Genomic DNA, 16,692 nt, shown 5'->3' with positions numbered 1-16,692 from the left:
ATTACCACAAACTTGCAGGAATTAGGGGAAAAACAAGCATTTTTTTCTAGTTCCCAGACAATAGCTTACAAGTGTGTAAGTGTATGGAACTTTCTAAAATTGCACTACAAGGTTTTATACTACAAAGGGAAGGTTAGATAATTAAACCAAGGGGGTGGGGGTATTTTTTCCCTAACTTTTTAAAGGGGTATTTTTATGTGCAATAGATTTTTAGCTCACCAGGCCGAAGGGTCAGGTGAGCTTTACTCATCACTTAGCATCCTTTGTCGGTTTTTTCACAAACTTTTGTGATCTATGTTACAGTGGAACAAAATAAATAAAATTAACTTCAGATATTCTAATGTTTCAGTCCAGGTTCAGCAAAAAAAATGCAGCATGAATATTCATAATGTGAATGTAAAATCTTCATCAGATGTTGTCCTTGTTCCAATGATGTATCGTCTAAATGCATTTGATAAAGACACATCATGCATAGTGTCAGTTGTTGAGGTAAGTTTTATAAATGAGGATTTGTTAAGTTTACTGATTAAAAAAGACAACATTTTTGGGGGATTAATATGTAAATTGGTAGATTACTTTTTCAAATACATCTTTTTTAGCTCACCAGGCTCACAGGGCCAAGTGAGCTTTTCTCATCACTTGTCGTCCCACGTCGTCGTCGTTGTCCGTCGTCGTTAACTTTTACAAAAATCTCCTGGGCCAAATTTAACCAAACTTGGCCACAATCATCATTGGAGTATCTAGTTAAAAAAAATGTGTCCTGTGACCCGGCCAACCAACCAAGATGGCCACCATGGCTAAAAATAGAACATAGGGGTAAAATGCAGTTTTTGGCTTATAACTCAAAAACCAAAGCATTAAGAGCAAATGTGACCTGAAGTGAAATTGATTATCAGGTCAAAATCTATTTTCCCTGGAATTTTCAGATGAATGGTATAACCTGATGTTAGGTTGCTGCCCCTGAAGTGGTAATTTTAAGGAAATTTTGCTGTTTTTGTTTATTATCTTGAATATTATTATAGATAGAGATAAACTGTAAACAGCAATAATGTACAGCAAAGTAAGAACCAAAAATAAGTCAACATGACAAAAATGGTCAATTGACCCCCTAAGGAGTTATTGCCCTTCATAGTCAATTTTTAACAATTTTCATAAAATTTGTAGATTTTCACTAACAATTTCCACTAAAACTACTGGTCCAAGTTCATTATAGATTGAGATAATTGTAAGCAGCAAGAATGTTTAGTCAAGTTAGATCTACAAACACATCACCATCACCAAAACACAATTTTGTCATGAATCCATCTGTGTCCTTTGTTTAATATTCACATAGACCAAGGTGAGCGACACAGGCTCTTTAGAGCCTTTAGTTTTTAAAGCTCACCTTGCCATCACTTGGTGTTTACATTCTCTTCCATCATTGTTATAAATTTTTGAAAGATTTTCTCTGAGACTGTTGAACTGCAACCAAAGTTTACACACAAAATCACAGGTGAGCAATTCAGACTCTCAAGAGCCTTTTGTTTTTTGGTTGCTCTACATGTATTTCTCAGTAAGATTAGCATGATTTCAAATTTATATATTTTGTATCACATGCCGTCACCCTCGAACAATATCATTTCTCGGGCCTAAAGGCCCTTGGGCTGATATTGATGTCTCGGGATGATACGACATATGATACATTCAAAAAATTTACCTATTTTGAGTAAAAATTTTCTTAAGTAAAAAAAAAACCAAAACTGACTTTATGTAAAAAAAAAAAAAAGTAGGGGTGTGATAAAGGGTATGCGATAAAGGGTAGGATGTGATAAAGGGTATGCGATAAAGGGTGCGCATCAAAGTTGCGCGATATGGATTAAACAGCAGGCTATTTATCACATATGCAAAACTACTGTATTTACTACTAACCATATGATAAATGATTATATCACGGTCAAGTTGCAGTATAGCTATAGAGAAGGCCTCAGATTTTCTTCAAATTTTGCATATTGCTGTGAATTATTAAACTTGAACAGAAAGTATAAAAAATATGGGTTTTCCATGTTTTTTTTATGTTCACCTCTTTTATATTCTGAAAAAATATTGAAAAACTTTTTAACTGGTTTTCAAATGAAAATATGACTTGTCTTTCAGAAATTACTGTCCTTGATTGATTGTAAAAAAGAACTTTAATTTTGTCTTTTTCCTGCAATAACTGATCAATTTCAATCAATGCATCCCGAATCTTAATATATTTAACCTGATAAAAAAATGGAGGTCAAGTTTGATATTGTTAATTTTAAAACTATCATTTTTAGCTCACCGTTCCAAAGGAACTGTGAGCTTTTGCCATCACTTGGCGGCCTCGTAGTCAGTCTGGTGTAAACTATTTCAAACATCTTCTCCACTGAAATTGCTGAACCAATTCCAAACAAACTTAAGCTGAATGATTCTTAGGTAATCTAAAATAAAGGTTTTTTTTAATTTTCTGTTTCATAAAAAAACATTGCCGCCGTGGCTAAAAATAGAACAATGGAGGTAAAATGCAGTTTTTGTTGTCGAGCCTAGGACTTTACATAGCTTGACATAGGGATAGAGATCGCTTCACTAGTAACTGACTGTCTATAATGGAAGTCAAGTAACACAATCATGTGACAATGTGTTAAAAAAATGTGAATTGCTTGTGGTAAGGGGGTACTGATTGATGGCTTGCTTGCATCCAGTGGCAAGTTAATTGCATGTCCAGGACACGAAGGGCAAAGTGAGCTTTTTTCATAACTTTGCGTCTGGCGTCGTTCCTCGTTAACTTTTACAAAAATCTTCTCCTCTGAAACTACTGGGCCAATTTAAACCAAACTTGTCCACAATCATCATTGGGGTATCTAGTTTAAAAAATGTGTACGGTGATTTTCATATTTTAGTTTTACTTTGTTAAGCGAATAAACAGATGGCACTCAACTGCTTCATAGTCAAACAAAAGAGCAGCAGATATCTTTCACATTGATTATTATGAATTTGCCCCCAGTTCATTTGAATTGTGCATATTCTTGCATGATTTTCAATTAAAAGCATGACTCTCTCAGAACAAGCTTTCCTGAAACTAGAGTATTATGGTCCTTGATAGATTGAATTGGCAAATGAGACAACACAAATAAATGCCATAAAACTTGAATAAGGGTCAATCTGACAGCTCTTGGCTCTTTGTATACATATATATAATAATTAAGGTGTTTGAAAAAAAATGTAGGTAAAGATGGTTCAACAATTGCAGTCAGTTCGAGCACAACAGAAAACAAGAGCAACTAGGTCAGCTTCAGGTGGAAGTGAAAGTGATGTGAAACCTGAACCAGCAATATATCAAGATATACCTCCTAAATTCCATGGGCAACATGGGGGTGAACTTCTGATACATAAAGATATTTATGGTGGTTATCTTAGCAAGGGTAGAATGTTCAGATACCTTCCAGGGATGATTTGCATAGGAACAAGGGTAAGACAACTTAGGTTATTTCCTATTTTTGCACTGGCATTGTCTGTTTATTTTTTTTCAACTTATGAGTTTGAAATCTTTCACTGCTCTTTTACAGTTATACTAAACTTAGGCTCGTGTATACAATTATGCTGATCTTTTGCTTGTGTTTATAAAATATTACAGAGATAGATTTTTATTTTGAATAAAACTTGCTTTATTTTGAGGTTTTGTCTGTTTTAGGTTATATTTACCCTCCTGAAAATAGCAGGTACGCATTTGAGAGAAATAATGACAATGTCTAAACTTGACACAATCAAGACCAGTAGTAAAGCTACCATCTATTATTCAGAGCCAAAAGATTTGTTGAAGAAAGAAGATAGAGACATTTTAGTTGAGTCATTTGTAAGACTTAATAATATTGATGATGATATGTAACCATGGTAGCTATCATTGAATTGTTTTCTTTTTCTAGAAAAATTGCAACATAAGTATGGATTTCCATGTCTAAAAGTCAATCTCATAACCATCTTTTCCTTCACACTTTTGGGTAACATAGCTGCTGCATCAGTTTTGTTGCTGTCCCATTATGTTAGCTGATCTAGTTTCCAGAGAATAACTTGTGTGTACGGGTATATGCGTTTAAGTGTATGGATCTCTCTAAAATTGTAGTACAAGTTACATTACCACAAAGAGAAGGCTGGGATCAAGTTTTGGGGTAAATACTATAAAGGGGTGGCAGTGGGTTCAACCAAACTTTTAAGGGACAGGATATTTTGAAAACTATTGTTGGATAGAGAGACAAGCAGGAATGATTACAAGGAATGACCAGTTACAGATCAAGTTAATATTTGTTTTGGTCGGATTATGATTTGCAGAGTAATGGTCCTTGGACTTAGAAAATTCGTTTTAAGAATCTGTTTTCCACACTTTATATGCCCCACCTACGATAGTAGAGGGGCATTATGTTTTCTCGTCTGTGCGTCCGTTTGTTTGTCTGTGCGTCTGTTCGTCTCGTTTCAGGTCAAAGGTTTTGGTCAAGGTAGTTTTTAACTTATTACACATGTTCCCTATGATATGATCTTTCTAACTTTTATGCCAAATTAAATATTTGACCCCAATTTCACGGTCCACTGAACATAGAAAAGTATAGTGCAAGTTTCAGAGTAAAGTTTTTGGTCAAGGTAGTTTTTGATGAAGTTGAAGTCCAATCAACTTGAAACTTATTGCACATGTTCCCTATGATGTGATCTTTCGAAATTCAAATGCCAAATTAAATATTTGACCCCAATTTTACGGTTTACTGAACATTAAAAATGATAGTGCGAGTTGGGCATCTGTGTACTGTGGACACATTCTTGTTTCCTTTCTATTTGAAGATAGTGCTTTGGTATTTGGTTTATAGTTCTATCATGATCATGATCACTGACAAGTTACAGATTAAGTTTGAATGTCGTTCTAGAGATATTACTTTTTGTACAGTTTCAGTCACTGGACTAAGAAATTTACAGAAATAATCAGCATTCCACATTTTTCACTTCGTTAACTTTTGATTTTATTGATCATTTAGGTTTAAATAAATTTTTGAATTTGAAAATAAACACCCTCTTTTTATGTATTTTTTTACATAAATTTCTATTTATGCAGTTTCAGAGTGGATGTTGCTATGGTTAATATGTGTTTCTGTGGTAAAAATTGAGATCAACAACACTTGATGATAGTAATTTAAAGTTTTTATGTATTTTCTTATCGGTTATGAAAAAATCCAAGACATTTAAGCTCTTAAACTGCAATATTCTGCAAATAAAACTCCGTTTCCAAGGAAAAAATCGGTTGCTATGGTGATAAAACTGAAGAAAATCCCACGCATTTTTCTATTCAATTTGGTAAAGTAGTATCCAAACTTCATAACTACAGTGCTAACTATTCTCTACACATTTGCACTTTTTTATAAAACACCAGAGAAAATTTGTTAATTTCGAAAAAATCCCAATTTCAGAAATGTTGAAAATATGCATTTTTTCGCAAAAATTTTCAAAAAAATTACAAATTTGGTTGACATGCAATCTTCACTAAAATGAAGCTTAAACCAAGTTCTATCAATGTTAGATTTGAACATTAATGAAAAATGCATGATTCTATTCATAAGCAGGCTCTGAATTGTGGTGATTTAGCTGTTTTTTGAAAGATTTTACCAAGCTTAACGACCAAAAAATAGAGTGTCCGTTACCATGGCAACCACTCATATTTTCCCACTTAAATTTTGTTTTTGAGTAATATTCATTTACTGCTTCTACTAGGCCAATTATAGATGAAATCTGAAACCATCATGTATCGCACTCTGCCTGGTTCTTACAAAGAGCTGTACTTAAGTGTTGCTGATGAAGGTAATTTCGGAAAAGAATTCAAATGCAGAAAATTTATAAAGTGATATGTATTTTATTTTTATTATTATTTCCCTGCATTTTATATACTTTTAATCACAATTAAAGAAGGGAGTAGCTATAGGGTCACCCTACCTTAACTCTGGACCTCAATTAAAAAAGTTCCATAACTTTACCCACCTTGGTCTTTTGGTCCAGGTAACCTTAGGTAATTGCCTATCACTTGTACCTAAAAGGGCTTTTTATTTTTGAAAAAAGCTTTCCAATTTTAAGACATATAAGGGAGTAATACAGTCTAAATCTGAGCGCCATAAATGGAAATTCCAGCGTTGAAGATATTAAAACCAGCGATATAAAATTGAAGCGATGTTGGTACAGACGAGGTAAATGAGAAAAAAACCTGTGACTGAAAATGTATAGTTTAGCTCTGTAGACATAACGTTATGCGCTGTAGATATAAAGATCAACACACGGGATTTAACGTCTAGCGCTTAATATGTCAAGTCAAGGGACAGGGGTTACATCTTCAGATTTTCCACACTAGACCTTGTATTTTCTGCGGTAGACTTGACATATTCGGCTTTAATTCTGGATTTTGTATCTTCAGCGCTAGACTAAAAATGTTTCTCATCTGTACGAGACCAATAGGGCTGTTACTCTATACCCAGTGGCGGATCCAGGAACTTGTCATGAGGGGGGGGGGGGGGTGTGCTGACTGATTAAAGAGAGGCTCCAGTCATTCTTCCACCTATGATACCATTCACATAGCATTTGAGCCTAATGCTTAGGACACCGGTGGTTTGTCTCAAAGAGAACAAAAAGTTCTTGTTTATAATGTCTTGCGAATTTAGTACTGTAGATGTGAATATTAGTGACAGAATAAAAAAAATGCAAAAGAGCAGATATTAAGTCAAGCACATGATATGTTATACTTACATCCGAGAAAGACAACATTTAATAATAGAAAAGTTAATATAAAAGTAAAATATGTCTTGCATTGGATATCCAATCACTGTCAGAGGTTATGTATTTATTTATATCATTAGATTTTATTCTTTACATCTCAAGACAGATCTTCTTCAAAAGACAACTTTGCAGTTGCATTGCAAGATTTAGACAAATTTGGCTAATCGTTTATCTTTTAAATTCCTTCTGGTTTTGCTTAACATCTGAATTGAAACATGACAATATATATAGATGTATGACTTCAAATTTCTAGCACACAACTTTACATCTCAGTCATCTTAAGACTTCACATATATTGCGCTAGACATTACTACTACAGGACCTTACGCATCCAGTAAAGGATTTATGCAGTGCGACCAGCGCCAAGTAACCCTAACCCTAACTCTCTAACCCTAACCCAACACCCAGTGCAAGAATTTCTCATTAGCACCTAGAGTTAATATTTCAGCATTTTGTATTTCAGCGCTGGTAGTGAGAAAACATGCATTGTAAAACACTTTCAGCGCTAAATCCATGCATTTTTAGCAATAGACTTGAACACTTTAATCTTAGCTCACAAAGTCTTTAATATACAGGGTTACTTCAATTTCTGTGCGAGTAACAATTATATATAGTGTGCAATACTTGTGTGAATATATAACAAAAGACCATCATATTAAAAAATGTGATATGATTGCCAATTAGACCACCACCAAAAAGAGACCAAAAGATACAGAAATTAATAGCTATAGGTCCCCATACGGCGTTTTACAATGAGCAATGTCCATACTGCATAGTCATTTATAAAAGACCCCGAAATCACAAATGTAAAACAATTCAAACGAGAAAACTAACGGCCAAATTAATGTACACCAAAATAAAAAAAAAACTAAACAAATTGACAATGATACATAAATGAACACAGACATGTAGCAGTTACTGACGTGCGAGCTCGAGACCTGAATTAAACCCATTTATGAATGATATCGTCTTCATCATATGAATATCAAGCACAATCCCTGCCGTTAGGGGTTTAGTAGTATACCATCATAAAATATATGAGAAGAACCTTGTCCAAGTGAATTAATATTAAAGCCCAAATAAGCAATCTTTAGTGAATTGACAGCAGTATCGTAACTAGATTCTGACAGGTACATTCCAAATTCACCATCATTTCTAAAAAAAATTGTGATAAGTTTAAAAAATCTTTTACATAAAGTTCAGCTACACAAAAATAGCGTTATTGGTAGGCTACGGTTGCATCATCTAGACATAAAAAAGTATTTAAAAAAAGATTCGATAATTTATTTTTTCATTTCGGTTCCCACTTTGTTTTTAGCTTGCTGAATGCCGTACTCAGTTTGACCTACAATAACTGTTTACTTTTAACACATTGTGAAACCTGGATTAAAGTTCGTCTCATTATATGGCTACTAGTCTACCACATCTCTTTATTTCTATTGAACCAGTATTAATAAATGTATACCGTTTACAGGGGCGGATCCAGCCATTTTAAAAGGGGGGTCCCAACCCAGAGTAAAAGGGGGGGGGGGGGGTTCCAACTATATGCTCCCATTCAAATGCATTGATCGGCCAAAACAACCCCCGGACCCCCCCCCCCCCCCTGGATCCGCCACTGGTTTATATTGCCTATGACTCATAAATGGGATTTTCTGTCTTTGTTTTTTCCTGTAAAAACCTTGTTTTCTTTAATCCCGTGCAAAAACTTTGTTTTTTTCAATAAATTATAAAAAATTTAGGTACGGCATGCCGTACGAACGAAAACTATTGGTACGGCAGCTGGCTGCTACGCCCCTGTAAATCCAAACTATAGAGACGCAGGTTAATTTGTGAAAATACGGGGAATTTTTGTGACACTATTTGTGCAATTTCGTAAGAAACCAATTCGTTTTAAATTGGTTGCCAAAAAAACGCTTCTTGCGAAATAGAAAAATAAAATTCTTTTGGAAAATGATACGGGATATAATTTGCTGAAAAAACATAGTACAAGCAGTCTTTGAAAATCAGGCAGAAAATGATTTTTGAAATGAAATTAACATAGTAGAATAATACAATTGTCTGGTTATTTTGGCACACAACTTTTCCACTTTTGGAATATTATTGGACTGTAATAAAATATGGTTCTTGAAGCTTGTAAAAATAGATTGCCGATACTGTAATCTTAAAAATATAGTTTACACAGGACAGCAATGAGGAAAAAGTTAACAAAGGCCTGTCATTTTGGGATGTCAACACTTAATGCGCATCCGTTGGGATGAAATAAAATTATATCTCTCAGACCCTGTTACAACAATAAACGAATAATCGCATAATTATTTCAATAATTGTCGAAGGTAAACCAAGAAAAGCGCTCCGATCGCCAAAACGAAATGAAAGAGATATGTTTGTTTGATATATTTCTTCAAATGCAGAAACAAACTGAAAACACGTAAACATATTAATATCATTATGGTTCATGTTAATTTACACTTGGTTGTACAGGGATGGGTGTGTTTTGTTGTTGAGTTGGACATGCTTTACAATTGAGATTTCTCAACTGTATTCCACTATGATCTTTAATATAAATATATATACCAAAAGTACGCATATTCAGATCACAGAGTATGACTTCTTCCTTCTACAGTGTACAATTTCAAGGTGGAATTTTTATAATGCACCAAGTGTTACCTATAGAGGATGCATGTATGTTCTCAGATTTTTTTTATTATATCATTTTTCACGAAAGACAGAATGTTAATTGAACTTAAATTTAATACATACAATTTGCAAGGTTTGTCTGCAACTATGCAGATCCACCCTGTTAGTTGAAAATAAAACTAAATCAGTTAGAATTTATAGGAAATTTACGAAACCAGACAGGGGAAATAAAAAAAACGTTACTCTATATTAAGTAATGTCATCCTTTTTCTGCCAAATTCTATGCATATCGGTCAACTTTGAAGCAATTTATCTAAAAAATATATAAGGATGGTGACATGTGTCGCCATACATGCACAGGCTCACAATAAAATCCTGGAATTGTTAGGTTTTTTTTATTCTTTCTCCATATATAAGAGATCATAATGAATTAGTGAAAAGATTCGGAATATTTTATGATTTGTATAGTTTGTTCTTATGCTGTGCTGTAACAAAACTGTCCCAGCTGTTTACAAGCATGTTAAACGCCACAATATATTGCATGTGCCTGCTCCAACTCAGGAGCATGTAGTTCAGTGGTTGTCGTTTGTTGATGTTTTTTATATGTGTTTTTCGTAATTCATGTTGTTTTAAAATAGGCCGTTATTTTTCTCAATTGAACTGTTTCATATTTTTCAATTCATGAACTATTGTAGCCGACAATACCGTATGTTTTTTTCATTGTTGAAGATTATATGGTTGCCTCTATATAATTGCTCACATCCTCTACATTTGAACTTTGTGGGATAGTTCACAGGGGCTTGTTTAGTGGGTCAGACGAGGTTTTACTGTCAATGGCGATCGCTATCCTATACTAAACAAGCCCCTGTGGATAGTTGACTCATTTGCATTAATACCAAATCTCCTTATTAAAAGTTGAGGGGTGTGTGTATTTCTTTGGAAAATTTCAATGTTTTTCTCACAGGTCACCCAGTTTGAATAGAATATTTTGACATTTTGCTGTGCTCTTGGATTTGAGTTAAGAGCCAACCAAAGTTCACGGCCTGTTGGTGGGTAGTTGATGACTATATGGTAAGCTCTGGATGCCTTTTTGAGTATTGCATACGGTGATTTGGTGATGTCTTCATGCCATGCATTGTCCCATTACTTTATATAGACTGCTTATCAGTCAACCTGATCTATCAAAGTAACTCTCCTCGCCTTTTGTATAGTCAGACGAAAAACAATATATAAACTGACTTAGCTTGGTATAAACATGTTTATTTAATATACTCATATACATATAAAAAAGATGATGTGTTATGATTGTCAATGAGACAACTCTGCACAAGAGACCAAAATAACATAAAAATTATCAACTATAGGTCATCGTACGGCCTTCAACAATGAGCTAAGCCCATACCGCATAGTCAGTTATAAAAGGCCCCGAAATGACAATGTAAAACAATTCAAACAAGAAAACTAACGGCCTTCTTTATGCCCAAAAATTGAACGAAAAACAAAAATGTAACACATAAAAAAAATGTAAAAAAAAATTATTTTAATAAATGTTGAAAATATTATTGTGTTTGTGAGTTGAAAACTACTTAAAATTGTAGAAATATTCAAAAGTAGCTCTCGAGTTTTTGTTTTGCGGCTACGTTAACGGAACACCAATCAAGTAATCGATCTTCATGACTATGGCTTCAATATTCAATGGTATAAAATATCATGTTCTGCTTGTCGTAGACTCAAATAGACTTCAAGTTGGAATAGATCTACGAAGACTAAAGAACGTTCATGTGTGGTTTGGCAATTGTACATGCCCACGACACCGATGTCCAGATATTGTTCGGAAGATGTTTTGAGAAGTAACGATGCTACCGGACATGTAAAATTAAACTGTTACAGTATATTACAGAACACAAAACTGGCTATCTCTGCTGTAAATACAAGTTAAAACCGGACATGGTTTACATTAAAGCTAAAAATCCCAATCCCATGGCATCAAATAATTTAAAAAAAAAACATGACACTACCATATACCTCTAGTAGGCAGTAAAAGTGCAATATGTACGTTTTGTTTGGGTCTAGCCCAAAAATAAGTAAGTTCAAGTCTTTTTAGAACGTTATCGGAAGGACATACTAATACAAAAACTTAGTACCAGTGTTATATGAACGTTATCGGAAGGACGTACTCCTACAAAAACTTAGTAAATGAATGTATCGGAAGAACATATTCCCACAAAAATTGAGTACCAGAGTTATATGAACGTTATCGGAAGGACATTTCGTACAAAAACTTCGTACTAGTGTTATATGAATATTATCGGAAGGACATACTCCTACAAAAACTTAGTATCAGTGTTAAATGAATGTATCCGAAGGACATACTCCTACCAAAATTGAGTACTCAGTGTTATATGAACGTCATCGGAAGGACATACTTGTATAAAGGTCATCACATGTATGAATTTTCGCATACCACACTTGTAAAGATCATAACATTCATGATTTCTCGTGTATCTATTGTCACTTAATCCTTCACTCAACACATGTACACCACTTTTGTAAATTTCATGAATTCTCGTGTGCCTATAAAAGTTACCTTTTCCACTAAATTATTTACCGATACAGGTAAATGTGCATGCAATTATTCATCACAAGTATGGGTTATAATGTCTTTACGATAATAACCGTCGGAACTAAAGCTTGTACCCATACGTCACATTTTAGGTCTTCTTTTATCAGTATGTGTTTTTGTATGTCTCAGACAATTACTGATTCTGCCAACTCTTTTTCAAAATATCACATCTTATCTTTCCAAGTATGGATTTTCATGTGTTTATTACGATTGCTTTTGTGACCAAATGCTTTACCACATACATCACATCTGTAAGGTTTTTCGCCAGTATGTGTTATCATGTGTGTACGACAAGAACTGCTTTGGCCAAATTCTTTTCCACAAATATAACATGCGTAAGGTTTTTCGCCAGTATGTTTTTTCATGTGTACATTATAGTTGCTCTTGGCACTAAATTCTTTACCACATTCATCACATTTGTAAGGTTTTTCACCAGTATGTGTTCTCATGTGAATTAGACAACTATCATTTTTGCCAAACTTTTTTTCACAAATATCACATTTGTAAGGTTTTTCGCCAGTATGTGTTCTCATGTGAGTTAGACAATTCCTTTTTATGCGAAACTGTTTTCCACAAACATCACATCTGTAAGGTTGTTCACCAGTATGCTTTCTCATGTGAATTTGACAGGCGCTTTCTCGGTGAAACTCTTGATCACAAAAAACACATTTAAAATGTTTTTCCCCAGTATGAATTCTCATGTGTTCATTATAGTTGCCTTTCTGACCAAATTCCTTATCACATACATCACATTTGTAAGGTTTTTCGCTAGTATGTGTTCTCATGTGAATTTGATAAATATTTTTTTGGCAAAATTCCTTTCCACAAATATCACATTTGTAAGGTTTTCCACCAGTATGGATATTCTTGTGTATATTATAATTGCCTTTATGACCAAATACTTTTCCACATTTATCACATTTGTAAGGTGTTTCGCCAGTATGTTTTCTCAAATGAACTTTACAGTTACTGTGTTGGACAAATCCTTTTCCACAAATATCACATTTGTAAGGTTTTTCACCAGTATGGATTTTCTTGTGTATATTATAATTGCCTTTGCTACTAAATTCTTTACAACATTCATCACATTTGTAAGGTTGTTTACCAGTAAGATTTTTCATTTGACGTAGACAAGAACTTTTTCGGTGAAACTCTTTGTCTGCAGTAGCCTCTTTACTGGACATAACTAAGTGTTACAGTCTGTTCACAGATGTGTTTTTTTTTTATCTACAACATACAAATACCAATTTATTTAAAGATGGTAGGTAAACTATGTAATAATTACAACTATAAGCAGTATGTATTGTGTACATACATTTGTACTAGAAGTCTGATTTTTTTCATTTATCCCTGTTCAAAAAAGTATTAGGCCTAAGATCTTGCATGCCAGACGCGGGTTACATCTTCATAAGACTCTCAGTGATGCTCGAATAGAAAAAAGTTAAATAGCCAAATCAAGTATAAATTAGAAGAGGGTCAATAATTTTTCACAGATTTTTCCAAAATACGACTACGGTAAATAGTTTTGCTTGAGTTAAAAAAATCTTTAGGATTTACAAGAATTCAGAATTACGCCAACTGTAAGTTTAAAAATATGACTATGTTTACATTTATATCAGTGATATATCATGATAACGCAGAAATGTTGACTACCTGGCTTGTATTAAATAACCTCGGGGAGTTAACTTCAACCAGCAGATGCATTGACCCGATTGATGCGGATTTTTTTTTATATCAAGACAAAACGTTGCATAGCAGAGGCGCGTTTCGTCTATAAGAGACAAACACATTCCAAAATACGGCTACGGTTATAATATACACATGAGGAAGAAACCCCTTTATAATTCGAAGAATATTGCAAATACTGCAAACTGTTATTTTTAAATTTATAAAAATTAATGAATATGAATTCTTGATAATACCTTTTTAACATCCGCTATGCTCGTGTCTGTTGTGAGGTTTTAGATTTCAACAAACGGTTAATTTATGTGTATTAGTGGTAAATTATTAAGTTAGGGATTTCGTTACCACAAATAACTTAAAACTTGTACTTAATTCTTCCATAGCTATAAGCTTATTGACCCTTTAAATAAACTTATTCTAAATGTTAGCAATTCATCTCTGTATTTGAATATTGGTTTTATGTCCCATTTATGCCATTATGTTTTCTGGTCTGTGCGTCAGTCCGTCTGTTCGTTCGTCCGTCCATTCGTTCGTCCCGCTTCAGGTTAAAGATTTTTGGTCCAGGTAGGTTAAATATTATGGTCGAGAAGTTTTTCATGAAGTTGAAGTCCAATCAGCTTGAAACTTAGTACCAATGTTCCTTGTGATATGATCTTCTTAATGCCAAATTAGAGATTATACCCCATTTTCACGGTCCACTTAACATGGAAATGATAGTGCAGATGGGGCATCCGTTGACTTAGGACACAACATTTTGTTATTGGTATAAATATAGATTTTGCTACCGTAAATTAATAGCAGACTAGACACTATTGTTATATACATATGCACTTTAATGGATCTACCATCTGTCGACGCATGTATCTTGGCGTTGAACAAGGTAATGGTTTTCTCTAACTGTTTATATGACGTCTTTCCACTGCATCCATCCATTGTATGTTGGATGTGATTGATAATTTAGTCTTGATGCACGATTTTTTTTATTGGCTTTGAACTAGTTGTCACTGACTGCGAGTCTTCTCAGATATGTACTTTTTGTTGTTGGAATGTACAAGTACCATGTCAGGTCCATGTGTTTTGTTATATGTATTTAGCCTTTTCAACACAATTTTATAAAATTGAGAATGGACATATATAGTTCGTTCATATGCTATGCTGTTACATCACTGTCCGAATTAAGGGTAGGGTTGAGATTCCGCTAACATGTTTAACCCCGCAACATTTTGTATATATTTGTCTGTACCAAGTTAGGAGCCTGTAATTCAGTTGTCGTTTGTTGCTGTGTTAAACATTTGTTTTTCGTTCAGTTGTTTTTACATTAATATACATGTAGTTTTGTCGTTTGGTTTCATATTTGTGATTTTGGGGTCTTTCAAAGCCGACAATGCAGCATGGGCTTTGCGTATTGTTGAAGGCTTTACAGTGACCTATAAAGATCTGTTAATTTCTGTGTCATTTGTTCTTTTGTGCAGCCGGAGTTGTCTAATTGGCAATCATACCACATCTGTGTTTTTCTGTTTGTTTTTTTTAAATATGATGGCATACAAACCATCAAAGTTTGAAAGATATTTGTCAAACAGTTTCACAGCATTTGCGTTCAAAACGCCTTGGGCGGTTGGAGTGACGGATAGATACTGTTACTATATATATATCTATATTCAATAACATTTCAGCACAGGCACTTGTTTCTGTCAATATGTGGTTTACTATCCATACCCGTACTAAAAAATCACTCGATTTTTAATTTTAGTACGGGTATGGATAAAAGCCTTTAAGAATAATACCGTAATTCAATAAACAAATAAGTTTTTCATAGAAAAATATAATATATTTGCAGGGAAATGCATACTTAAACCCCGTGCCTACTTTGGTGAATATATATACTTTTCAATTAACCGGAAACTGTTCATGAGAGAAATGTAAAAATAGTTTCGATGAAACCTTTTCAAATTACGTCAACGAATAAATATCAGGAAATAAGTTAAAACTCAAATGAAACTAAAACAATTGATATGTTTGTACAATTCAATTGTATCTTACCTCTCTATCCATAAGTTGGGTCTTTGTTTATTCACTTTGAAAAAAACACACAGATTTGTCAAATTCGGGAAATTCGGGAAAACCCAAAATTGTGAGGCTGTTTATTTCATTACGTCATGTAGAAATTATGCGTATAAATATGTGACAACTTAACGAATCGAATATATATATGTATGTTGTTTATACAGAGCAAACGCCACATTTATTTTTACTATACATACAATTCTTACTTTAAGTCAACAATATAAATTTTAGAACTGTATTTTCTTCAATTTAAGAACCTTGCTAAACTGCAAAAAAGATATGTTTTAGGAAAACAAAGCTCTCAATCCCAACTTCGAAGATATTTATAAATATCTTTATCTTGGACTACTTGGTATTTTTTGCAATTTATTATAATGTTATGATAATGTACTTCAAATGTTAGTTTTATTTATAGACGAGTTTAAAAAATGCAGAAAAATATAAGCTCTCTAAATATAAAAATTTCGTATATTATATTCCCGTGAAGCAATTAAAATAAGAAAAACAAAACGTGAACCTCGTTGGCAGTTTGACTGTCCGTCTGGTATATTTCGTCCCTCTTTTTTTGATCTATTAATATATAAATATCCATGATTTATCCTCATTCTGTACATGGGATTTGGAAAACTGACATGTATTCTTTTAACTTTGGACCTCAATCAAAATATTTCCATAGCTTAACTCACCTGGGTCTTTAGGTCCAGGAAACCTTATGCAATTGCCTATTATTTGTACCTAATGTGGATAAAAGCTTAGCCGTAGGGAGTTTTGTATGAATTAAAAAAGTGAATGGAAAAATCAGCCTATCCCACCTTTGGACATCAATTAAAAAAGTTCATTGAATTTACCCACCTGGGTCTTAAAGTCCAGATAACCTTAAGCAATTG

At 33.7% G+C, this 16,692-nt stretch overlaps 2 protein-coding genes across 2 annotated transcripts; one reads left to right on the top strand and one right to left on the bottom strand.

Moving 5' to 3' along the window:
* Positions 1 to 355: 355 nt before the first annotated feature.
* LOC134681953 (uncharacterized) lies at positions 356 to 4,976 on the top strand. Its single transcript, XM_063541584.1, has 3 exons — positions 356 to 489; positions 3,227 to 3,469; positions 3,692 to 4,976. The coding sequence occupies exons 1-3, from the start codon at positions 376 to 378 to the stop codon at positions 3,884 to 3,886; spliced, it is 552 nt and encodes a 183-aa protein (XP_063397654.1). The 5' UTR covers positions 356 to 375; the 3' UTR covers positions 3,887 to 4,976.
* Positions 4,977 to 10,712: 5,736 nt separating this feature from the next.
* On the bottom strand, positions 10,713 to 15,922 carry LOC134681065 (zinc finger protein 239-like). The gene is made up of 2 exons (XM_063540474.1): positions 15,782 to 15,922; positions 10,713 to 13,285 (listed from the first exon to the last, which is right to left on the bottom strand). Exon 2 carries the CDS (start codon positions 13,240 to 13,242, stop codon positions 12,223 to 12,225), a length of 1,020 nt encoding a protein of 339 aa, XP_063396544.1. The 5' UTR covers positions 13,243 to 13,285; positions 15,782 to 15,922; the 3' UTR covers positions 10,713 to 12,222.
* Between the last annotated feature and the right edge of the window lie 770 nt (positions 15,923 to 16,692).

Source organism: Mytilus trossulus, chromosome 8, assembly GCF_036588685.1.
Source record: "Mytilus trossulus isolate FHL-02 chromosome 8, PNRI_Mtr1.1.1.hap1, whole genome shotgun sequence".
NCBI lineage: Eukaryota > Metazoa > Mollusca > Bivalvia > Mytilida > Mytilidae > Mytilus > Mytilus trossulus.
This window is presented reverse-complemented; position numbering and strand designations above follow the sequence as displayed.

Excerpts from the sequence above, each read along its gene's own strand:
- LOC134681953 (XM_063541584.1), top strand. The coding sequence starts at position 376 with ATGAATATTCATAATGTGAATGTAAAATCTTCATCAGATGTTGTCCTT. Across the intron at positions 490-3,226 it reads GCATAGTGTCAGTTGTTGAG|GTAAAGATGGTTCAACAATT; the intron begins GTAAGTTTTATA and ends AAAAAAATGTAG. Across the intron at positions 3,470-3,691 it reads TGATTTGCATAGGAACAAGG|GTTATATTTACCCTCCTGAA; the intron begins GTAAGACAACTT and ends TGTCTGTTTTAG.
- LOC134681065 (XM_063540474.1), bottom strand. The coding sequence starts at position 13,242 with ATGTCCAGTAAAGAGGCTACTGCAGACAAAGAGTTTCACCGAAAAAGT.